This window comes from Notechis scutatus, chromosome 11 (assembly GCF_049901735.1).
Source record: "Notechis scutatus isolate UNSWTSFEM ecotype Mainland chromosome 11, rNotScu1.2, whole genome shotgun sequence".
Lineage (NCBI taxonomy): Eukaryota > Metazoa > Chordata > Lepidosauria > Squamata > Elapidae > Notechis > Notechis scutatus.
In genome coordinates this window covers 7,543,413-7,567,678 of record NC_142019.1, presented here as the reverse complement: position 1 = coordinate 7,567,678, position 24,266 = coordinate 7,543,413, and the positions used below count along the sequence as shown (strand labels likewise).

General features: G+C 43.1%; 1 protein-coding gene across 1 annotated transcript; it reads right to left on the bottom strand.

Annotated features, from left to right (window-relative positions):
* Positions 1-5,439: 5,439 nt before the first annotated feature.
* CYP19A1 (cytochrome P450 family 19 subfamily A member 1) lies at positions 5,440-20,029 on the bottom strand. Its single transcript, XM_026677156.2, has 9 exons — positions 19,882-20,029; positions 16,379-16,529; positions 13,802-13,956; positions 12,457-12,633; positions 11,929-12,043; positions 9,725-9,839; positions 8,408-8,570; positions 7,025-7,266; positions 5,440-5,694 (listed from the first exon to the last, which is right to left on the bottom strand). Exons 1-9 carry the CDS (start codon positions 20,027-20,029, stop codon positions 5,440-5,442), a joined length of 1,521 nt encoding a protein of 506 aa, XP_026532941.1.
* Positions 20,030-24,266: the final 4,237 nt, after the last annotated feature.

Sequence of the window (24,266 nt, the reverse complement as noted above, 5' to 3'; positions counted from 1 at the left end):
GGAATAAAGAATGGAATGGAATGGAATGGAATGGAATGGAATGGAATGGAATGGAATAGAATAGAATAGAATAGAATAGAATAGAATAGAATAGAATAGAATAGAATAGAATAGAACAGAACAGAATAGAAAAGAAAATATGGAATAGAATAAAGAATAGAATGGAATGGGATGGAATGGAATGGAATAGAATAGAATAGAAAATATGGATTGGAATAAAGAATAAAATGGAATGGAATGGAATGGAATGGAATAGAATAGAATAGAATAGAATAGAATAGAATAGAAAATATGGAATGGAATAAAGTCTAAAATGGAATATAATAGAAAATAAAATAAAATATGGAATGGAATAAAGAATAGAATGGAATGGAATGGAATAGAATAGAATAGAATAGAATAGAATAGAATAGAATAGAATAGAATAGAATAGAATAGAATAGAATAGAATAGAATGGAAAATATGGAATGGAATAGCATGTACTGGACTGGTCTAGAATAGAATAGAATAGAATAGAATAGAATAGAATAGAATAGAATAGAATAGAATAGAATAGAATAGAATAGAACAGAATAGAAAAGAAAATATGGAATAGAATAAAGAATAGAATGGAATGGGGTGGAATTAGAATAGAATAGAATAGAATAGAATAGAAAATATGGAATGGAATAAAGTCTAGAATGGAATATAATAGAAAATAAAATAAAATATGGAATGGAATAAAGAATGGAATGGAATGGAATAGAATAGAATAGAATAGAAAATATGGAATGGAATAGCATGTACTGGACTGGTCTAGAATAGAATAGAATAGAATAGAATAGAATAGAATAGAATAGAATAGAACAGAACAAAATAGAATAGAATGAGCTGGAAGAGATCTTGAGTTTTTTTTAGTCCTATACAATTTTAGATAAGTCTAGACTCATCTTAAAAACATCCAGTGATGGATCTCCCATGATTTCTGGAGTCAAGCTCTTCCACTGGTTATTTATCCTCACTGTTAGGAAGTTACACTGAGTAATTGGAATAAGGGACAGAGACCTGTGAGACATCAAGGTTTTTGTGTGCCCGTTCCATCTCAAACTGATGTGAGCACAGCCGGACCACAGCCAACTGGTGGACATCAGCTGAGGGCATTTATGCCTCCGGATGCCATGTGTTTGGGGGTGGATGGGACGATGGTAATAGACCACAGATAAAACACCGTAAAATGGTTTTTCACATGGTACTTTCCTGTATCGTTGGCATATGGCCTTCTTTGGTGGTCAGATTGCAATCACCAGGTCTTCTGTCCCTGGAGACAGTAATCTCCAGCCTCAAGGTGGTCAACTTGCTATTGCCATCTGTATACCAGGGAATCTCTTCTGCATATTCTCTTAGTCCAATTATTTCTTTTTGGTGTTGCTACACAACCGTAGACATTCTCCCAAATGGATGTCCTGATTGCCCTCTGCTCATAGACATTCGGCATCTCTTTTAAGCAGGACTTTCCTCTTTGCCACGGAGCAACAGGCAGAGGTGGTATTCAACCGGTTCCGACTGGTTCTGCAGAACTGGTAGAGGAAATTTTGAGAAGTTCGGAGAACCGGCCAATCCCACCTCTGAATGGCCCCACCCCCATCTATTCTCTGCCTCCCGAGTCCCAGCTGATTGGCTGGGTCTTCTTCTGTTGCCCTACACAGGAGAACGGAGCTGGAAAGCAGGTTAGTGGGGTGGGGAGGGAATGGAGATTTTGCAGTATCCTTCCCCTGCCATGCCCACCAAGCCACGGCCACCAAGCCACACCCATAGAACCATCCCTGAGCAACAGATAAGTAACCCAATCGTTTTAGTTTTAGCTGTTTGCAATATTTATAAGGCTACAGAAGCAGGCGTATTTCCTTTTATCTATTTATTCATTCATTTGTTTATCTACATTGCTTTTTCAAAGATAAGCATGTGCCCCTGGGTTGCCACCCAGCATGCGCCCTAGGAGGCCAACAGCCAGTGAAATACAAAGTACAAAACTACAATCAGGAGCATCCAAAGTCAGTTAATTCGATAAGACATGGAAAACAAACCGACGACCCATCAAATGCACTACAGGGTATTTACAGTCAGCTTAACTAGTCATTTCATGGGTCCAAATGTCTGGAGGAGAGGTTTAGATCTGGATCACCCAAGAAGAAGTTTAACAAAAGGACTTTCCCTCAAATGAAGAGACCTTGTCTCAAGTTGTTTCGGAGTTCAGATGCGGGAAAGGAAGAAGGGACAGCTTCTTCTGGAGGTCTTAAATTCACGGTGCTCATTTGGGACAATACAGCATTCTGGATAACCTAGTCCTGAGCCATGGAGGGGGCCACATTTCAGTGGTGCCCAGAAAAGGAGCAATTGTCAAGGAAGCACATGTTCGTTTGGAGAACAGCTCATCTGAGAGGACCAGTGAATGAGTGGCAACAGATGGAACACTGTCCTTTTAGCCCATTTTTCAAGATCACTTCCTCAGGTGCCCATCTACTGGCCTTTTATATCTTCCGGACATACCCAAGGTTTGGTCGTTTAGAAACTTGAAAGCTATTCACAGGCCAGGTTCATGCTCAAGCAGTCATGCAAAAAGAATGTGAGGAAAACAAAAATGGGCTGATGTAGGTGCATGGAGATGATGGACCAGCATTAGAAAATTGCTCCTGAGATGGAATCCCAGATGAACCTTAGCAACAGCTGCTTGAAATCAATATATAGCCCAACAGTCTCAGGGTTGCATGTGTTTCAGAGGGAATGCCCCCTGTTCGTGTTGACGTGGAGTAAGTAATGACTGCAAGGAAGAGAGAAAGTGGGAGCAAAAGGTGATAGGAACCCCTGATTGTATTGCTCCTCTGGGGAGCAAGCGAGTCAGTCCATGAATCACGACAGCCGATCTGCACTTTGATGACAGAGCTTTTCGGTGGAAGAAGAGGCAACGGAGTACCGATACGCGGCCAGAGAAAATGAAGAGGAGGCAGAGATGCGACAGAGAGAAAGCAAAACTCAGGTTGTGGGGTGTCTTTGGGGATCCCTGAGCTCGGTTGCTTTCTTGCAGATGTTTCATTACCCAATTAGGGAACATCATTGATTAGGTTACTTGAGTGATGCAGTGGCCTAGAGGTGGAACTCTTGCCTCACAATCAGGAGGCTGCGAGTTCGATCCTAGATAGAGACAGATACTTCTCTCTCTGGGCACAATGAGAATGTATCTGCTGAACAAAACTCCACATTGACAACAGGAAGGGCATCCGGCCAGTAAACATTCTGCTAGCTCCATTCAGTGGCCCAGTCTCCACCCTGCAAGGGATTATGGGGTCGTGAAAGGAAGATGATTGATTAGGTTTGGTAATGAAACAACTGCAAGAAAGCAACCAAACTCAGAGAGCACCAAGGACCCCCACAGTTCAGCCCCGAGCTACAGATATTCTCCTCTATTAAAACTCAGGTTGGGAGTCAAGTTTTGAATAATGAGTTTGTGATTCTTTCCATTATGACATTTGTATTGCTTTTTTTTTTTCAGTTGACTTGAAACCCTTTTGGAGTTTAAGCTAATATTAATCTTCCTTACTTCCTCAACTTTTAAAAATGTTTAAGGCTCCTTGACTGGCTGGGGGTTGTAGATGGGAATCTGCAGCCTTCTAGATTTTTGATGGATTGTAGCTCAGTTTTGTAGTTCCTCACCAACAGTCATGCAGGCCAAAGTTGCTACAACAAATGGTTGAGGTGCACCTGGAGACCTAGCACTTCCTCACTCTTGCAGTAGCATAATAGTGCAAAGAATTAGTGCCTTTCCTTGGATAGACATTCTGGGAACTGTTAGAGGACATTGAATTTGGGACCTCAAAATTGGAGTATCAAGTGCTGCAGTCGAACAGCATGGGTGAGAATGCTTGACTAAAGAGAACGTGATCTAACACAGGCACATAGGTTTTTTCTCTATTCTTATGACTGTCATTATTTATTTCTTGACCATGATGTTAGTGAGACATATAGCTTTTCAAGGATTTCTCAAATCACATTAGTTGGAAAGAATCATGGAGTTCATCTAATTGTGCAACGGTCCCAAGTTGTGTTTGTTCCAGAAGTGTGGACCAACTCCCAGAATTGACAGCTGTGGCTATCATGTCTGGGGAATTTTTGGAATGGAAGTCCAATATCCAAGGTTGCCAAGTTTCAACCAGGCGTGATTAAGATGAACTGTTGCTGAAGACATCATGTGTGCAAATGCTTTGTACATTTGCATAATGCAATTGTATAAGCTTTCTAAGATCAAAGACAGTTGATACGGAATAACTGATTTCCTATGTTTGCATTTGATGCTTCCTCAGGGTTAGCTTAACCAAAGTTTGGTCAATTATGGTCTAAATTCTAAATGTGCTTATGGGCCCTCCTGAGCATGATTATGTTTATCAACAGTACAAACATTATTCTTTGTGTTGAGCCCGAGTTCCACCAGTTGGCCACTTGAATTAGCAAACTGTTGGAGGCAACTAATCATTTTATCGAGTGAGTAGATCGATGCATCTTGGGTGGGTGAGAGTTATTCACACGACATGCTCAGCTCAGAGGTGGTGATGCAAAAATGCCTCTGTAACTACAGAGGATATCCTGGGCTTTTGTTCTAGTGCATGTCCATCAGCTGTTGCATTTTTGTGTTGGGTAGAAAGTTGGAACAGCTAAAAGTGAGATAGCGAGAGACTGGAGGCTGGAAAAGACTAGCTACAGGAGATACGAGCTCTTATTCACCTGGTTCATGGTCCCACTTTTGTCAAATGGTTGTGCGATTTGAGCTTTTAAAAAAAAAAGCAAAAAGGAGGGAATTTACCCTTGAAACCTACGCAGGCTCCATTTATGATCAGAAGACACCAAGATAACCCAGTTTTGCTTTTTCTGTTTTGCTGTACCATACAGTGAGTCAGGAGGACTTGATGGAGAAAGGAGATACTTACTGCATCTTCTTGAGACTGCCACATGGCTCTGTTGCTCTGAATAAGTTGTATCATTCTACTCCACTTCTACTTCCTAATGGACACGAGCATGGAAGAACAACAACAGGAGCTATCAGACACTGCTGCTGTATGGCCCAGTTCATCTCTGTAGACATGCAGAAACCTGGAGTTCTCCATGGCTTCTTCCACAATGAAATCTCTATCTCACAATTCTGTATGTGCAGAGTAAATTCGAAAGATGTTTAGGGTCCTCCTCACCACAATTATTCTTAACAATACTACACCTATTATCTGTCGTGTTGAACCTGAGTCCTTCCAATGGGCCACTTGAATGAGCAAACTATTGAGTTCCATCAAGAAACGTTTCATCGGGAGAGTAGATCGATGCACCTTGGGTGGGTGAGAGTTTTGAGTTTGATTAGGGTTGCCCAACTGATCCAATAGGGCTGGGATCATCTTGGCCACCCGAGCTTGGGTCAGGTTTTATTTATCCCGCTCGTTCTTGCCCAGGGATTTTCTTGGTGTGAAGATCATTTCCAGTAGCGGCTGCCTTTCGTTGGGATGTAGGGACAAGTCATTGTTTTTGGGAATGTGATTAAGGCCTTCACCTTTCAGAGTCCGGATGCTGCACCTTCTCAAGAGGGTCACCAGGATGGCTTTCATCATGACCATCGCAATGAACTTCCCAACGCAGCCGCGGGGACCAAAGCCAAAGGGCTGAAAGTAACGATGGGGGACCTACATTAAAACAAACAAACACAAACTGGCTTATTAACCATTTATTCACTTCCTTTTTAGGCCACTCAGTTTGCATGAGGAGAGTCATCAAAACGTAACATTGGTAGTCCTCAAATTACGACTACAACTGGGACCAAAATTTCCATTGCTAAGCAAGGCAGTTGCTAAGTGAGTCATGCCCAATTTTACAACCTGGCCCTATATTTTTCTTTTTGGGATGGAGTTCCACCCCATTTTGTGAGATCAGTGGAGAAGGCAGAGAATTAGACGTAGCTAATTCTTGACTTAACAACAGTTCATCCCATGATGGTTCCATGTTACAACAGGATGAAAAAGATGATTGATGACCATTTTTCACACTTACGACCATTGCAGCATTCCCATGGCCACATGATCAAAATTCAGTTGCCTGGCAACTGATTCTGTTGTGGTTAGCAACAGGTGCGGATGGCTGAGGAGAGCGAGGACTCAGATGAGGGGCCAGGACCATTAGGGAGTGGACTGCTGCCTTCAGAGATTGTGGGAGCTGGCAGCAGCGATGAAGAGGTTCCCGAGGAGCCTGTGCCAAGTGCCTGTACATGCAGGATTGCTCACAGGAAAGAGCAGTTACAACAGCACGGGTCACTCGGGAGTAAGGCTGCAAGGTAACGGCCCCTCCTGCAAGAAGATAAAAGCCAGCTGTGAAGCAAACGTTCTTTGCAGGAAGCAAAGACGCTTTGAAACTCAGCCTCGTGGACATTACAGTATTTTATATTGGTATTTGAAAACTCTTGGGTTGTGAAATATTTCTTATCTGTGATTCTTGGCAGTCTCGTACAGTTTCGGCAAGGTTTGTGCTTATCAAAGTTAATTAGTTTGCAGCATCCTTTTAACCGGGGATTCGTAAGACTCATTAAAAGGTTTCTGTTCCCTTTGGTTATTGTTTGTCTTATTGGGAAAGGGTTTGGGTCAGAACAGATTTGTATTTATGAACGTTGCAGTGTCCCGGGGTTATTTGATCACTCTTTGAAACCTTGGGACAAACAAAGTCAGTTGGGGAAGCCAGAGCCAATTAACTACCATGTTACTAACATCCCAAATGTAGTGATTCATTAAACAAGGGTGTCAAGAAAGTTCATAAAATGGGGCAAAACTCATGGGGCAAAGGGACTCATTTAGCAACAGAAATGTTGGCCTCAGTTGCGTTTCCTAAGTCAAGGACTCCCTGCGGTGTGTGAGCAAAGAGCCTCCCTCTCTTGCATCTGAGTGCTTACCCACAATGTGTTTGTGTCGAGTTGTATTTCCTAAACAAAACACGAAGCGATGTTTTAGAGCCAGAGAAAATACCTACGCTCTTTTCGAAATTGTCAAGGGAGAATTCGTTGGGCTTCGGGAAGAACTCCAGTTTATGCATGCGCCCGATGTTCAGGATAATGTTGGTCCCTTCCTTTACAGGATAGCCATCAATCACATCGTCCTGCAAGGCTTTGCGCATGACCAGGTCCACCACAGGTTGGTATCTCATGCTCTCCAAGATGAAGTTCTCAACGACTTTGAGCTTCCCCATGTCGTCCGTTTGGATGTCCCTGTCACCTTGGGAGAAGGAAGCAGGACGAAGCAGGTGAGATCTGTGTGGAGATCTTTCTCAAGGAATGGTTGGAAGATGTTGGCATTGTTTGCTGTTTGTTTCATCGAGAACACTCCCGCTAACATTGCAGGACAAGCTATTAGTATATAAATAGATAACAAATTCCATTCCCTTCTAGCATTGATGATGTTATTTAGTTGGGTAATGAAATGTCTGCAAGAAAGCCAACAAGTTCAGAGAGCTTCAGGGACCCCACCGTTTTCCTTCTCCTCCTTCTGCCTCTGCCTCTCCTCCTCCTCCTCCTCCTCCTCCTCCTCCTCCTCCTCCTCCTCCTCCTCCTCCTCCTCCCCCTCCCTCCCCTCCTCCTGCTCCTCCCAAGTCCCACCCTCTTCTAGCACTGATGATATTATCTAATTGGGTAATGAAATATCTGCAAGAAAATCACCAAGTTCAGAGGTATCAGGGACCCACAGTTCAGCCCTGAGCTACAAATAGTCTCTTATATTAACATCTGCATTGTTTTGGATATAGGCAAATATCTATCATCTGTCTGTCTGTCTGTTCGTCCGTCCATCCATCTCCATCTCCATCTCCATCTCCATCTCTCTCTCTCCATCTATCCATCCATCCATCCATCCATCCATCCATCCATCCATCCATCCATCCATCTCCATATCTATCTGTCTGTCCATCTCTCTGTCCATCTATCCATCTATATCTATCCTATCCTATCCTATCCTATCCATCCATCCATCCATCCTATCCTATCCTATCCCATCCCATCCCATCCCAACCCAACCCAACCCAACCCAACCCAACCCAACCCAACCCAACCCAACCCAACCTAACCTAACCTAACCTAACCTAACCTAACCTAACCTAACCTAACCTAACCTAACCTAACCTAACCTAACCTAATCTCTCTCTATGGTATCTCTCTCTCTATAGTATCTATCTGTCTGTCTGTCTGTTTATTATGCCACCCATCTTCCCAACAAGGTGACTCTGGATGGCTTCCAAGTAATAAAACAAGTAAAACGATAATAATTAAAACGTTCAGCTGTGCAGATTAAAAGATTGTTAAAATGGAAGCTACTTCAAGGAGGTGTGTATTTCCTTGAGAGCCGGATGTCACCAGATACGTACCCATCACCGTGTCTATTTCCTTCACCATGGCCTCTTCCACCTGAGGGTGCTCTGCAATCAGCACCAGCATGAAGAAGAGGGTCACGGACATTGTATCGGGGGCAGCGATGAGCATCTCCAGGACACACTGGTTCACATTTTCGCCGGTCAGCTCACCGCGGTCCTGCAAAAATCGAAGCAGGCAGGACTGTCTGTGTCAGTCTTAAGTTTATTGAACTCCGGTGGAGAAGTGGTTAGCCTGTAGCACTGCAGGCTACTTCTGCTGCCTGCTGGCTGCCTACAGTTTGGCAGTTCGAGTCTCACCAGTGCAAGGTGGACTCAGCCTTCCATCCTTCCGAGGTCAGTAAAATGAGGACCCAGATTGTCGGGGGCAACAGGCTGACTCTGTAAACTGCTTAGAGAAGGCTGTAAAGCACTGTGAAGTGGTATATAAGTCTTAAGTGCTGTTGCTATCGCTACACTAGACTCCCGTTAGTGCGATGTGATGTTGTAACGTTGGAAAGCTGAACCCAGTAGAGCAATTTGCCTTGCAACAGAAACAATAGGCCAGAGATGAACAACCTTGATTACTTCAAGGCTTGTGGACTTCAACTCCCAGAATTCCCCAGCCAACATGGCTGGCTGGGGAATTCTGGGAGTTGAAGTTCACAGATCTTAAAGTGGCCAAGACTAGACCCCCCACTACAATAGGCAGTCACAAAATCAATCATGGTACCTCCAGTTAAAAGGATCAGGTACAAGATCGTATGAAATAGTTCTACTTGATCTACACTGGCACTACGGAAGACAGGCTAGTCTTCAAGTTGCCACAATAACGGAGCCCACCCGTCACAGCCGTCACTCACAAGGGTTGTAAAACTGAATTTCAAGACTTTTTCGGCAGGGGTTGTTAAGTGATTCATCACATTCGTTAAGCGAATCTGAAATCTTGAAGTGAACGGAGGGCTTGGCGTGAGTGTGGTTTCGCTGAAAGCCAGGGGTAAAATGCTATTTTTTTGGGGGGGGGGGCATAAAATGGCATTAAAATCAGTCACATGACCGCGGGACACTGCAAACCAACCACTGTAAATGTGGCCATCTTTCCGAATGCCTGAAGTGTCACATGACCTCAGGGGCGGGGCTGACCATCCGAACTTCAAATCCAGGTTGTAAGCAACCCCCAGGTAGGCCTGTCAGAACTTCAAACAGTTGCTAGGCAACCGGTCATAAGTCATAAGTCAAGAACTACTTTTTGCCTCGTATAAAAAGTTGATAATTGTTATTGTTACTGTTATTGTTCCCCAGTGTTGGAAAGATAGAAAATACGATCCAGATTACCTGGGCAAAAATCAACTCTGAAGCAAAATCCATGTGTTCCTCCAGCTTATCAGTGGTGCAGAGCTTCTGTCGTTTCTGTTCAATTAAGGTCTCGATGCTTTCTTTCAGATCTTTCCTGAAAAAAGGAGAAATCCTTTCGGTGCATCACTAAATATCATTGAATGTTCTGCTTCATCCCTTCATCCAGCGATGAGGCCGTATTTTGGAAAAATACGCCCGGAACAGTGATGGGATTTAACATTCTTTACTACTGATTCCATGGACGTGGCTTGGTGGGCATGGCAGGGGAAGGATACTGTAAAATCTCCAGTCAGAGGTGGGATTTGCTGGTTTCTCCGAACGACTCAAAATTTCTGCTACCGGTTCTCCAGAACTGGTCAGAACCTGCTGAATACCACCTCTGAGGGTTACTGTAAAATCTCCATTCCCACCCCACTCCTGGGGAAAGGTTATTGCAAAATCCCCATTTCCTCCCCACCCACTAACCTGCTTTCCAGCTCTGTTCTCCTGTGCAGGGCAACCAAAGAAGACCCAGTCGATCAGCTGGGACTCAGGAGGCGGAGAATAGATGGGGTTCGCTGGGCCCAGTCGGAGGCAGTATTTGCCGGTTCTCCGAACGACTCAAAATTTCCGCTACCGGTTCTCCAGAACTGGTCAGAACCGGCTGAATACCACCTCTGGCTCGGAAATATATATATATTTATTATGGATATTTTCCCTCCCGAGTTCACACATTAATACTGAAACAGGACAACATGAAATAATAAGTTGTGAACGTAAGAAATGGAATGAAATCGGTACGCAAAGGTGCTTTTTTTTCTTCAAAAGGCAACTGGATTGTTTTTTTTTCCTTTGAGGAAAAAGAACAAAATGCTCATCCAAGAAACTTCATCAATAGGTGATGATGGAGGAAATGGAAGGATAGATACCGACAGTTGAGAGTGGATTAGAGGAAGTGGTGGAGGGATATGGAAGGGTTGCATTTCTTTGTGGTCATCTAGTCGTTAGCCTCTCTTGACCTGAATCGGTTGATTCAGGTGACCCTGAGGTCAAGAGAGAGCTAACGACCAGATGACCGTAAAGTAATACAATCCTTCCATTCCTCTTCTCCACCATCCTGTCACAACTCTCAATATCTATCCTTCCATTTCCTCTGCCATCAAATTGGAGAAGTTTCTTGGATGAGAAATGAAACATATTGTTCAGAGGTGGGCATTCAGCCGTTTCTGATCAGTTCTGGAGAACCGGTAGCGGAAATTTTGAGTAGTTCAGAGAACCGGCAAATCCCACCTCTGACTGGCTCCGCCCCCACCTATTCTCTGCCTCCCATTGAGTCCTAGCTGATTGGTTGGGTCTTCTTTTGTGGCCCTGCACAGGAGAACGGAGCTGTAAAGCAGGTTAGTGGGGTGAGAAGGGATTGAGGATTTTGCAGTAACCTTCCCCCAGGAGCGGGGAGGGAATGGGGATTTTACAGTATTCTTCCCCTGCCACGCCCACCAAGGCACACTCACCAAGCCACGCCCACAGAGCCAGTAGTAAAAAATATTGAATCCCACCACTGATTCTGTTGTCTCAAAAGTCCTTTTTTGGGAGGACAGCCATGACCTGGACGACTGAGAATCTCCACAGATAATATAACTATTATTAAGTGTTGGACCTGATGATTCTTGACTCTTGACGAATGTATCTTTTCTTTGATGTACACAGACAGGGCATTTGCACCAAAACAAATTCCTTGGGTGTCCAATCACACTTGGCCAATAAAGAATTCAATGATCTATGAGCAGAATCTTCCTTTTCTATCGCTGGAGTGAACAAGATCTATAGCAGGGGTGTCAAACTCAAGGCCCGGGGGCTGGATTCAGCCCATGGGGTGCTTGGATCTGGCCTGCAGGACCACCCTGGAAATTGCGAAGGACTGGACTGTGGGGCCAGTGAATACAGCCCTTTTCAGCCACGACAGCCTCCTGCAGCCCTTTGCCAGCCGTCCCAAGCTCCGTTTTCTCTGGCAGGGGGCTGGCAAAAGGATCCCCTCACCACAGATGCCCCCAACACGAGTGATGTCGAACTGGCCACGCCCCCCCGGCCACCCCCACCCACCCCCCTTATGTCCAACACAACTGTGATGCGGCCCTCAATGAAATCCAGTTTGACACCCCTGATCTATAGGCAGCCTGATCCACGAATGCACACGTGCCACTTACGCAGACTTCTCGTACTTCTTGTAGAACCAGGAGAACTTAAAGAAAATGTCAGGTTTCAGGAGAAGAGCTTGCCAAGCATCGAAGTAGTTCTGGATTTTGAGCACAATGGCATGTTCTGAAAGTACAAGAACGAGATATTTCCTGAGCCCAGATTATGAGTCCAAGTTTGAAAAAGAACAGTAATGTTATATTGATCAAGTCTATAGGGTTGCGCTCCAGACTTTATTTTTTTGTCTATCATGACAATTGTTTTTGCCAATCCTGGCCATCTTTTCCAAGGTTTACAAAGGAATTCGACACCAAAGAAGTCTCTTGCAGGCCAGAAGCTATCTCAGGAGCAACCACTATCCATACATCCTAAAACAGAATGATTCCTCCTCCGATCTATTGTTTTTTTTTTTTGACTTTCCCAACAAGCACCCTGTATTCATTGCATACTCAATGAATGTCCTGCTGCTTTTGTCTTCTGAAGTTTTGGTTAAAGAAGCATTCAGAGGACCCTGTGAGAAAATAGGACAGGTATATTACCATCAAGAGGGATGCCAAGAAAAAGCTTGTTGGAAGTGTCAAGCATGATGCGTCTCATAAGGTTCAGGGTGTTGACATGTTCCAACTCGGTGGTCTGTTTCTCCAACAGGTCTAGATGTGCAATTGTTGATTCGACACAGATGGCTATCATCCGTACAAGACCCGGTCCAGAAAGGGCTGAAATTTTACAATTGTCTTGATTATTTTTCTCTCTCTGGCTTTCTGTTTACAAAGTCTGCACTACTATTACTATTACTCTTCTCATCACTCCTTATCACCCATCCCCTCCCACTTGTGACTGTATGACTGTAACTTTGTCGATTGTATCCTTACAATTTATATGGACTGTTTCCTAGTATGATTTGATTGTTTATTGTACCCTATGACTATTATTCAGTGTTGCGCCTGATGATTCTTGACTCTTGACAAATGTATCTTTTCTTTTATGTACACTGAGAGCATTTGCACCAAGACAAATTCCTTCTGAGTCCAATCACCCTTGGTCAATAAAGAATTCTATTCTATTCCATTCTGTTCTGTTCTGTTCTGTTCTGTTCTGTTCTATTCTATTCTATTCTATTCTATTCTATTCGATTCTATTCTATTTATAGAAAGATAGATTTGCTGCTTGTGGTTAACTGACACTCAACGGGTGACAAGAGATTGCTGCCTGGGTTAGGAAAAAGGACATATTTTCATCCCTAATAGAACAATCTTGGTATGCAATGGAATTTTAAATCAAAAATAATAAAACAGGCATATTTGAGCAGTCCCTGTTGCTCTCTGAGCTTGGTTGTTTTCTTGCAGGCATTTCATTACCCAGCTAGATAACACCATCAGTGCTAGAAGGGAGGGAGGTCTGAGATAACCCTTTTAGCACTGAGGATGTTGGGTAATGAAACATTTGCAAGAAAACAACCAAATTCAGAGATTACAGTTCAACCCTGAGCTACAAATATTCTCTTCTATTCATACAAACATGTCTACCTACAAACAGGCCAGCTAGTAATCATCTAATTATACAGCCTTGCTTTAATCACAAGAAGAAAGAAAAGCTGTTGTGACCCACTTGAGTATCTTGAAGACCTGTTATGCTTGAATCGGCAACTGGTCTCTCCTTCCTTATAAAACAAAAAAAAATTAGATTTTTGTCCTGCAGTCTAGGTCTAACTTGCTGCTATTTCACTTTACCTAATGGTACAACTAACCATGCTCCAAAGTCTATCTATCAGGTTTGCTTCAACCCTATAATATTCTTTCTCTTTCTTATTCTCCTTATACACTTTGGTTTAGAACACATCTGAAGGCAGAGTTACAGTGGGAAGACCCAACTCGATATATTTACCCTTTGTGAAATATGGACGGATCTCTTTCCAGAGAGTTGGATTATTGTTGAAAATGATGCCATTTTCATGCATGCCAATGCACTGCAAACCAGGCTTGCTGCCAAACCGAGAACTGTAATGTCCATGTTTCATGACGTGGAACATGCTTGATGATCTAGATGTTGGAAAAAATAGAAGAAGAAGAGGAAGAGGAAGAGGAAGAGGAAGAGGAAGAGGAAGAGGAAGAAGAAGAGAAGAAGAAGAAGAAGAAGAAGAAGAAGAAGAAGAAGAAGAAGAGAATGAGGAGGAGAAGGAGAAGAAGAAGAAGAAGAGGAAGAGGAAGAAGAAGAGGAAGAGAAGAAGAAGAAGAAGAAGAAGAAGAATGAGAGGAGGAGAAGGAGAAGAAGAAGAAGAAGAAGAAGAAGAAGAAGAAGAAGAAGAAGAAGAAGAAGAAGAAGAAGAAGAATGAGAGGAGAGGAGAAAGAAGAAGAAGAAGAAGAGGAAGAGGAAGAAAGAGGAAGAGGAAGAAGAAGAAGAAGAAGAAGAGGAGAAAGAAGAAGAAGAAGAAGAAGAAGAAGAAGAAGAAGAAGAAGAAGAAGAAGAAGAAGAAGAAGAAGAAGAAGAAGAAGAGAAGAAGAAGGAGAAGAAGAAGAAGAAGAAGAGAAGAAGAAGAAGAAGAAGAAGAAGAAGAATGAGAGGAAGGAGAAAGAAGAAGAAGAAGAAGAAGAAAAGAAGAAGAAAGAAGAAGAAGAGAAGAAGAAGAAGAAGAAGAAGAAGAAGAAGAAGAAGAAGAAGAAGAAGAAGAAGAAGAAGAATGAGAGGAGGAGAAGGAGAAAGAAGAAGAAGAAGAAAGAAGAAGAAGAAGAAGAAGAAGAAGAAGAAGAAGAAGAAGAAGAAGAAGAAAGAGGAAGAAGGAAAGAAGAAGAAGAAGAAGAAGAAGAAGAAGAAGAAGAGAAGAATGAGAGAGGAGGAGAAAGAAGAAGAAGAAGAAGAAGAAGAAAGAAGAAGAAGAAAGAAGAAGAAGAAGAAGAAGAAGAAGAAGAAGAAGAAGAAGAAGAAGAAGAAGAAGAATGAGAGGAAGAGAGAAGAAGAATGAGAGGAGGAGAAGAGAAGAAGAAGAAGAAGAAGAGAAGAGGAAGGAAGAAGAAGAAGAAGAAGAATGAGGGAGAGAAGGAGAAGAAGAAGAGAAGGAGAAGGAGAGAGGAGAAAGGAGAAGAAGAAGAAGAAGAAGAAGAAGAAGAAGAAGAAGAAGAAGAAGAAGAAGAAGAAGAAGAAGAAGAAGAATGAGAGGAGGAGAAGGAGAAAGAAGAAGAAGAATGAAGAAGAAGGAGAAAAGAAGAAGAAGAAGAAGAAGAAGAAGAAGAAGAAGAAGAAGAAGAAGAAGACTTCATCAAATTCTGCCTAGGGTTAAAGTTATGCCATACTTAGATCAACTGAAATGGTAGAAGAGAAATGTGGAAGCTTGCAAGAATTCTGTTCCTGACGACTGTGCAGCCTCTCATTAATGTATTGTTTTAATGGGCTGGATTTTTCTAGTAACATAATATAAAGCACACTTATCAGGCTCTACTGACATCCAATGTCTGGGGCAAAAGTCAGATCTTCAAGGCTTTCAGAAGATCAGCAGGACTTGAAGCCCATCTTGTTCAAGAGGATAAGAGCCATCATGGGGAAGTCATAACTCCTGAGTCCCACCTAGAGGGACAGCAGTAGCACTTAGACTTATATACCGCTTCATAGTGCTTTACAGCCCTCTCTAAGCTGTTTATAGAGTCAGCATCTTGCCCCCAACAATCTGGGTCTGACCTCAGAAAGATGGAAGGCCGAGTCAACCTTGAGCTGGTCAGGATCAAACTGCTGGCAATTGGCAGAGTTAGCCTGCAATACTGCATTTTCAACCACTGTGCCACCACAGTTTCGTCTACAGAGGTTACCCAGGGCACGCTCACACCGTCAGACCTTGCGAGAAGGGCAGAAACATCCAGAAGTAGATGATGCCACAAGTTAGTTGGCCTCACGCCCTGTAGGGCTTTAGATGCTCGAATTTAGATCCTCAAATTGCAACCAATAGTTTACCCAGAGCCAATTCAAGGCCAGTTTTTTTTTAAAATTCTTTTCAAGGACAACCCTGAAAAAAACCCCATCACAACGAGGTTGTCTACCTCCCAATAAGGGTCTCTTGGCTAAACCTGCCACCTGCTTCCTTCTCCAACTTGCGTGGATTGTCACTGTCCACCAAGAGTAGGTCACGGAGAAGGAAGGGAACGAAAGCGGTCATACACCCGAGACTCTTTCGCTGTGCTCAGATGAGCTAGAAAATTGGCTTCTTGCTATCCGTGTTTGAACAGCTGCAGAACCGAATTCCCTTTAGAGGGCGATAGAAGCTTAAAAAAAATGTCAGTGCCATCATTTAAGCGGAAAACAAGAACCAGCAGTTTAATTTTTAGGGGAGGGTGGAAATTAAGGGACGAAGAGTGCGGTTTTCATTCTACGGTCAGTTCCACCGAGCGAGCAAGATAAAGATCTAAGCTGAAGGATCTCACAGGCTTTGTTGCCCCTTTGCCCCCCCCCCGTATTGATAGAGAAGAAAGATTTACTTGCTAATGACCAGGGTCTCTTCTCCATTGATCCAGACTCTCATAAACTCTCCGTAGGCCTTGTTGTAGTAGTTGCAGGCGCTGCCCACTCCCATCCAAAGGAATCTCCCGTGGGAGATAAGGGGGCCAAGTCCCATGCAGTAACCAGGTCCTGAAAGGTAATAGGAGGCAGAGAAGGGAAGGGAGGAGAAAGGAGGGGAGGGAATGGAAGAAAAGGGAAGGAAGGATGAATAGAGGAAAGGGAGGGAAGGAAGGAAGGAAGGAAGGAAAGAAGGAAGGAAGGAAAGATAGAGGAAACGGAGGAAAGGGAGACAGGGAAGGAAGGTAGCAATGAAGGAGGAAAGAAGGAAGGAATGAAAGAAAGAAAGGAAAGAAAGAAAGAAAGAAAGGTGAGAAAAATAGAGAAGAAGGCAGCCAGGCAGCCAGGAGGGATCAGTTATGAATTTTATCAGCAATAAACATAAGACCTTAATTGCATACTGTGTATTCACCCTCTTGCTAAAACATGAAGGGTTTAACCGGCGTTTACAGAACAAACCACCTCTTACAGATTTCCACGAAAACAATAAGCCGTTAACTGGAACGGAGGAGGTCACACCATGCTATGCCACAAATGGACAAACCAATGTCAATGCTTATAATGTTGTCTAAAGGCAATAAAGGACACTTTGCAGAGATGGCTGAGTTGAAGTATAAATGTGGGGTAGGACTGAGGAACCTGTACTTTCTAAATATGGGCAAATGCCAGCTTCTGATGTCTTCACCAAGTGGGCCAATGGTTCAAGAGGCCAGGAGAAGGGGGTCCCATATGGGAAGGGCCCCCCAACCTCTGGCCCGTAGCCCACTACCAGGATGTGGCCTGTTTGGAACTGGGCTGTGTGAGTGGCTGGCGCATGCATGCATGCAACTCATCTTGCGCAAGTGGCAGGCTGGTGGGCACTTGTGTCATGCACCCCAACCTGTTGCTCTTACAAGTTGAGCTGGGCATTGGCGGGCCGGCCTGCCACTCGGACCAATTGGGCTGCACATATGCACACCAGCCCACTGCTAGTATGGCCCAATTCCCCTCTCCCCCACCCCCCCACCCCAAGCTGGGCCACCAAGCTGCAAAGTTGGGGACCAGCTGCCCTATGGTTTGGGAAAAATGTCTTCCTTTCTTAAATGGAGTTAAACTCTTCCTCCAGGGCATATATTTATTGTTGTCAGTTGCGAAGTTGTGTCCAACCCATCGCAACCCCATGGACAACGTTCCTCCAGGCCTTCCCGTCCTCTACCATTCTCCGGAGTCCATTTAATCTCACGTCAACTGCTTCAGTGACCCCATCCAGCCACCTCCTTCTCTGCCATCCCCTCCTTCTTCTATTGCCCTCAATCTTTCCCAGCAATAGGCTCTTCTCCAGGGAGTCCTTCCTTCTCATTAGATGGCCAAAGTCTTTGAGTTTCACCTTCAGCATCTGACCATCTAAAGAGCAGTCAGGGTTGATCTCCTCTAGGACTGACCGGTTTGATCACCTTGCAGTCCAAGGGACTCACAGGAATCTTCTCCAGCACCAGAATTCAAAGGCCTCCATTCTTTGGCACTCAGCCCTTCTTATGGTCCAACTTCAGGAGTGGGATTCTACCGGTTTGGACCAGTTCAGGCGAACCGGATGTTAAACTTACATCTGGTTCGCTGAACTGGTATTTCAACCGACCAACTGGCCCTGCCCACCCTTCCCCTCCCAGAAGTCTCCATGCAATGCAGCTAAGTGCAGGGTCTGCATGGAGGCTCTGAGAGGGGGAAAAATGGGTCTTCCAGAAGTTTGGAAACAGGCCTGTTTCCAGTTTCCGGAAGGCCTTGAGAGGCCGGGGGAAGCCTCTGGGCCCTTGGGAGGGTGAAAACTGCCTCCTCTGGGAGGCCCACCGGAAGCCAGAAACAAGAAGTTCCGGTAGGCCACACCCACCATGGCCACGCCCACCCAGCAGCGGGGCAGAGAACCCAGTTGCCTGGATTTTTGAATCCCATCCCATCCAACTTTCACAGCCTTACATTGCAAATGTCTGTCTGTCTGTCTATTCTATCTATCTATCTATCTATCTATCTATCTATCTATCTATCTATCTATCTATCTATCTATCTATCTATCTATCTATCTATCTATCTATCGGGCATATATAATTCAGCCTAAAAAAAGACAACTGAAACCTCCAAAACAGTCTTCAGGATATCCTGGGGTTTCTTAACCTTGGCAGCTTGAAGACATCTAGATTCCTCTCCCAGAATTCTCCAGCCACCTTTCTGGGAATTGAAGTCCACACCTCTTCAAGTTATGCTTCAAGTTATGAAATTCTGGAATTCCACACGTTATCAAACTGCCAAGGTTGAAAAATGCCGGGTTCCAGCTTGCAAATTAGATTTAACCAGAGGTGAGAAAACCAACAGTTTGTGCCAGACTTGGCTGGCAGAGGGTACTGCCTTCATCTTTCAGGACGGCCAGTGATTCAATGCTCCCAGAAATTTTACACGTGCAAAATGAATATTTTAAAGACTTAAGGTGGTAATATTTGTGCAGGAATAAGTTTTATTGACTTCAGTGGGAATCCGTCTTCATGAAAGCTATGTCTGTTCAATAAAGGGGGAGCATTTACCCAAGAACCAGCCTTATGTTATTCCCGAGTAGACCCATATAAAACCACTCTGCATATTACTCACACAAAAGGAGTGTAAGAATCGATAACATATCATTGTAGGATATTGGAGCTGCACAATATGTGAAGTCTCCTGTAGCGTCAACCAAGCACAGAATGTTTTCTCAATTTAACATCCACATTTAAAGAACCAGATTAATTTTTCTGGGCAAATACAGCTACTACGAAGAGTCAGATGTTTAAAAACTCTTAAAATGTTATGTACATTTTGTGCCCCTCAAAAGAGTAATTCAAAATTATTTTGAGCCCCTCTTGAGAAAAAAAAATGAAAAACAAAAGTTGCAGCAGCTTTTTGGATTTAAGAAACTTCTCCTAAGAGATTGGCTTTACACCTCCTACAAAACTGTGATTAGTTTGACCGCAGCTTGTTGAAAAAACTAGCATGAGCTGGGTTCACAGAACATGCGGTGCCACAAATCATGGTTTATAAAACACAAGGACTGGATTCCAACACCCGTCAAAGCCAAAACATAATTGATTGGATGCTACCCAGCATCACTTGCGCTCGTGAGACGGGTGGCTCGACAAATTTTAAAAACAAATAGAAAATAAAAACATTGAGCAAAGCAAATTCTCGTAGGTTCTCATGATAGGTCCAACCCTTTAGAAAGGGAGTGACACATAATCCGAAATGAAAAAACAAAACAAAAACAGGTTGACCAAGTTACACCGTCCCCTACCCTCTCTTAGTTCCTCCTTAAATAGGAACATTTTTTTTCAATGTTCACATTTTGAAACTTGGTGGGGGTTGGACTAGAAGATCTCCAAGGTCCCTTCCAACTCTGTTATTCTGTTAAAAAAAAAAAAAGGCCTACCTGGTATGGAAGATGTTTCTTCGCAAGTCCAGATCAGGAAAAGGAATCCCATCAAGAGCAAGAGTGGTAGAGTAGCTACTGTCGGGATGCTTTCGGATACCACTTTGGTGATATTGTAGTGCATCGGATTCAGGATTTCCAGAAGCATTGTTGTCCCCAGCCAATCTGCTCAGCTGTGGGTAGAAATGCAAAGAAAACACCTAAGTGTGGAAGGGTCTACAGCCAGCTTCAACCAGTATCTGTCTCCGCTGTTGTTGATCCTGCCACTTAATGAATCCTGCTCCACGATGAGCTTTGTTTTATAACAAGGGCAGAGCTTCAGATTAGACGACACTAGCAACGTCAAAACAAGGGTAGAGAAGATTCACTGGTTCCATAAACCAAAACATTTCTGACCTTGGTATGGAGGGCCCAGGTTGCTTGGGAAAAACTTCATGCCGATGGAGAGTCCCTATCTCCCTTATTAACCTTGAATGGTCGCCATAAGGTAGACTTGGGAGTGCGTGCCAAGGTTGTCACCAGAGTGAAAGAAATTAAAGTCTGCTGTGAACTGAAGCCCCGGCTCCATCTTTTAGAAGGGGGTTTGCTTTGAACATCTTGCACATCTGTGGCTAGATTTTGGAGAACGTCCTTGGGTTTCGGAGACAGTTTATTTCCAAGCCCCATCTTCTGGATGAGGAGTGCAGTAGACAGGATGGGCTATTCTAAGGCACTTCTCCGCAGCTTTTGCTCCGAGGCTTCCTTTGTGGGGGTGATTTGGATGGAAAGGAAGGCATGGGAAATGCTAGCTTAGATGCAGAATTTGGTTCTTGCTCATGGGACAGGCTTTTTGCTCATCATAAAATCCCCCCCCCCTTGTGCTAAAAGAAAGAGGAAGAGCGGCATTTTTGATCACTTCTCCATTTGCAGGAACTGGGTATGTCTAGTCCAAGGATCTTCAAACTTGGCAAGTTTAACACTGGTGGACTTCAACTTCCAGAATTCCTGAGCTAACATGACTGGAGGAGGAATTCTGGGAGTTGAAGTCCGCAAGTCTTAAAGCTGCCAAGTTTGAAGACCCCTGGAATAAATAGATAGAGAAAGAGAGGTAGAATAGATAGATAGAAAGAGAGATAGAATAGATAGATAGAGGGAGAGGGAGAGAAAGATAGAATAGATTAGATAGATAGATAGATAGATAGATAGATAGATAGATAGATAGATAGATAGATAGATAGATAGATGATAGAATATATAGATAAAGAGTTGGAATAGATAGACAGATAGAGAGAATAGATAGACAGGCAGGCAGATAGAATAGATCCTGGGTCTTCAAACTTGGCAAGTTGAAGACTTGTGGACTTCAACTCCCAGAATTCCTGAGCTAACATGACATGAGGAGGAATTCTGGGAGTTGAAGTCCACAAGTCTTAAAGCTGCCAAGTTTGAAGACCCCTGGTCTAGTCTAATGAAAAGAAGGACTAGGGATGACATGATAGCAGTGTTCCAATATCTCAGGGGCTGCCACAAAGAAGAGGCAGTCAAGCTATTCTCCAAAGCACCTTAAAGGCAGGACAAGAAGCAATGGGTGGAAACTAATCAAGGAGAGAAGCAACTTAGAACTAAGGAGAAATTTCCTGACAGAACAGTTAGTCAGTGGAACTGCTTGCCTCCAGAAGCTGTGAATGCTCCAACACTGGGAGTTTTTAAAAAGATGTTGGATAACCATTTGTCTGAAGTAGTGTAGGGTTTCCTGCCTAAGCAGGGGGTTGGACTAGAAGACCTCCAAGGTCCCTTCCAATTCTATTCTATTCTATTCTATTCTATTCTATTCTATTCTATTCTATCCCCACTGTGGAAATGTATGGACAAGGATTGGATCCTCTAAAATCTCTGCTACTTTTGATTTCCTATCAGGAATGGAAGGCAGTTTTGCAATCAAAGCTGATGAAACAATAGCTTGAAATTTAGGAAGCTAGATCCTATAACTGTTGACCTCATCTTGCAAAATCTGCACCTGAACCTGAGACCTTTAGCATGGAAAGCACCCGAATGGCCACTGAGCTCTGGATCATCCTATTTCTATCCTCAAGTGTTCATACTTACGCTGCAGGAAACCCATTTCTAGCAAAAAACCTGTTCTTCTAGGAACACTGCTAGAAAGGCTGTTTGCTGCAAATGGAACGGTTTAGAAAGCGATGTCATATTTTACATCATCTTGAATAATTCTTACGAGCAATAGAACTACACAGCTTAATGTGGTTTATAATATTTTGAATTTGATCTAGACTTAATGCTACTTAGAGCAAACTAACTGAAATTGATCAGGTTTAAATTAGACATGAAGTATACTTACTGTTTGTTTCCTGGCATTACTGCTTATTTCCAGACCATCATTCTAAGTATTTCTTGTGTCCTTGAAATCCAAATTGATGTGAAAAAAAAATGTAGCAGATGGGAGAAGAAGCTTCAAACACAAGGAGAAGGGAACTTTTAGCTTGCTATTAATCACACATCCTTGAGTCCCCAAAAGGAAGAAGTAGCAATGGATTTTGGCTGCTAACTATGGTTTATTAATCTAGCTTGTTGGGAAATAAACCATAATACCGGGTTGGGATGTCACTCTCTACTTTGTTTATTTGTGCGAAGAAGAGATGAAATAGATTCATAAGGAATCGCTATTTCCTTGAATGATGGCCACTATTTTGATGACAGCCAAGGAAGTGAATTTGGGAGATTTTGGGAATCTTTGGAAAGGATAAAGATAACAGCAATAAAGCAGTGAGTTGACAGACATATCAGCCCAAGTGGGGTAAAAACAGAGAAAACATCTCCGAAGTTTCTCAAACCTTAATTAATTCAAGTTTCTCAAACCTTAATTAATTATTTAGAAAGACACTAGGAAATTCCTACAAGGTTTCCAAAATTCTGCATTTACCCCAGAGCGACAGTAAAGATATGTGACTGAGTTATATGCTTTCTTGCTTTCTTGTAGTTCTTGCTTTCTGGATCTTGCTCACCTCTGTGGAACTTGAAAAGGATCGACAAAATAAACAATGAAGAGAAAGACTAAAGAAGATTGAAGCTTGTTGCAGAATGTGTGGGTGCTAAGGTGGAGGGAAAGGGGAGAATTGATTTTTGCATGTGGTTTAATCAACCTTTTCCAATTACAAAATTCAGTTATTAATTTCTAGAATGAAACCCAGGATGGCATTTACAAGTTCTCCAGTTGATCTTCCAGCTAAATACCAGAACAGGCTAATTTCAAGAAATGTCATAGTCCATTTCTAAGCTGTTTTTTTTTTTAAAAAAAAAACTATAACCCATTTCTAACCTTAAAGAGATTCATTTTGGCTTCCAAAACTGACAACCTTCAATTAGATACAGGAGACTGTAAATATGAATATTGGTATGGTTTTTCTGATCTTTTGATCTATGCCCCTAATTATTAGTGGAGAAGGAATCAGGACCATTTCACTGCTTCAGGAATGACTGCAATGCAGGGCAGCAGCCAAGGGAACATTGCAAGAAAAAATATACAAGAAATGGACACTGGCAAGTGTATATAAACGCATGGTGATGAAACAGGGAAATTAGTATGTCTGGGGGTGTTTCAGACAAGCAAAATCTTACGTGTTTGGCTTGGAGAAAGTTTCAATTGCCGATCGTTTATTTTATAGCCATGATTTTTGAAAGGAAGGCAGTTCCAAAGAACTTTTATGGTAGAAAAAACAAACAGAAGATTATTGAACAATATAATCAAAAGTGGTCCATTTGTGTGTGTGGATGCTACAATATAGACCCAGTTTATACGACTTGCTGAACTGTAAGACAAGGATGGTGGGATGGTTTTGTGGCTTAGCCTCAGGGGTGGGAATCTACCGGTTCGCACCTATTCGCTAGAACTGGTTGTTAACATTCTAAGCAGTTCAGAGAACCGGTTGTTAGAAGAAATTTACTGGCCTAATCCTGTAAGGAAGGCAGGAAGGAAACATTCTGGTGTTGCTTAAAGAGCATTCAAGAATTTAGTAAGTAAGAGGTCTTCAAATTCTGCAATATGGTCACCCCCACTAAATGGTAACATGAATTTGTGCTAAAAGAAGTTAAGGGTTTCACTGGTGGTCTTCAAACTTGACAGCTTTAAGACTTGTGGACTTCAACTCCCAGAATTCCTCCTCCAGTCATGTTAGCTCAGGAATTCTGGGACTTGAAGTCCACAAGTCTTAAACTTGCCAAGTTTGAAGACCCTTGTAAAGCTAGCACTGTTACCTAGTTGGGAAATGAAACATCTGCAAGAAAACAACCAAACTCAGAGAGTACCAAGGACCAGGGCTGGGATTCTACCAGTTCGCACCTATTCACTAGAACCGGTTGTTAGCATTCTAAGCAGTTTGGAGAACCGGTTG

Bases quoted from the DNA above. Each gene is read 5' to 3' on its own strand.
- CYP19A1 (XM_026677156.2), bottom strand. From the start codon at position 20,029: ATGCTTCTGGAAATCCTGAATCCGATGCACTACAATATCACCAAAGTG. The intron at 16,530-19,881 runs GTAGGCCTTTTT...ATTACCTTTCAG, and splicing joins AGAAACATCTTCCATACCAG to GACCTGGTTACTGCATGGGA. The intron at 9,840-11,928 runs GTAAGTGGCACG...TCCTTTTTTCAG, and splicing joins AAGAAGTACGAGAAGTCTGC to GAAAGATCTGAAAGAAAGCA.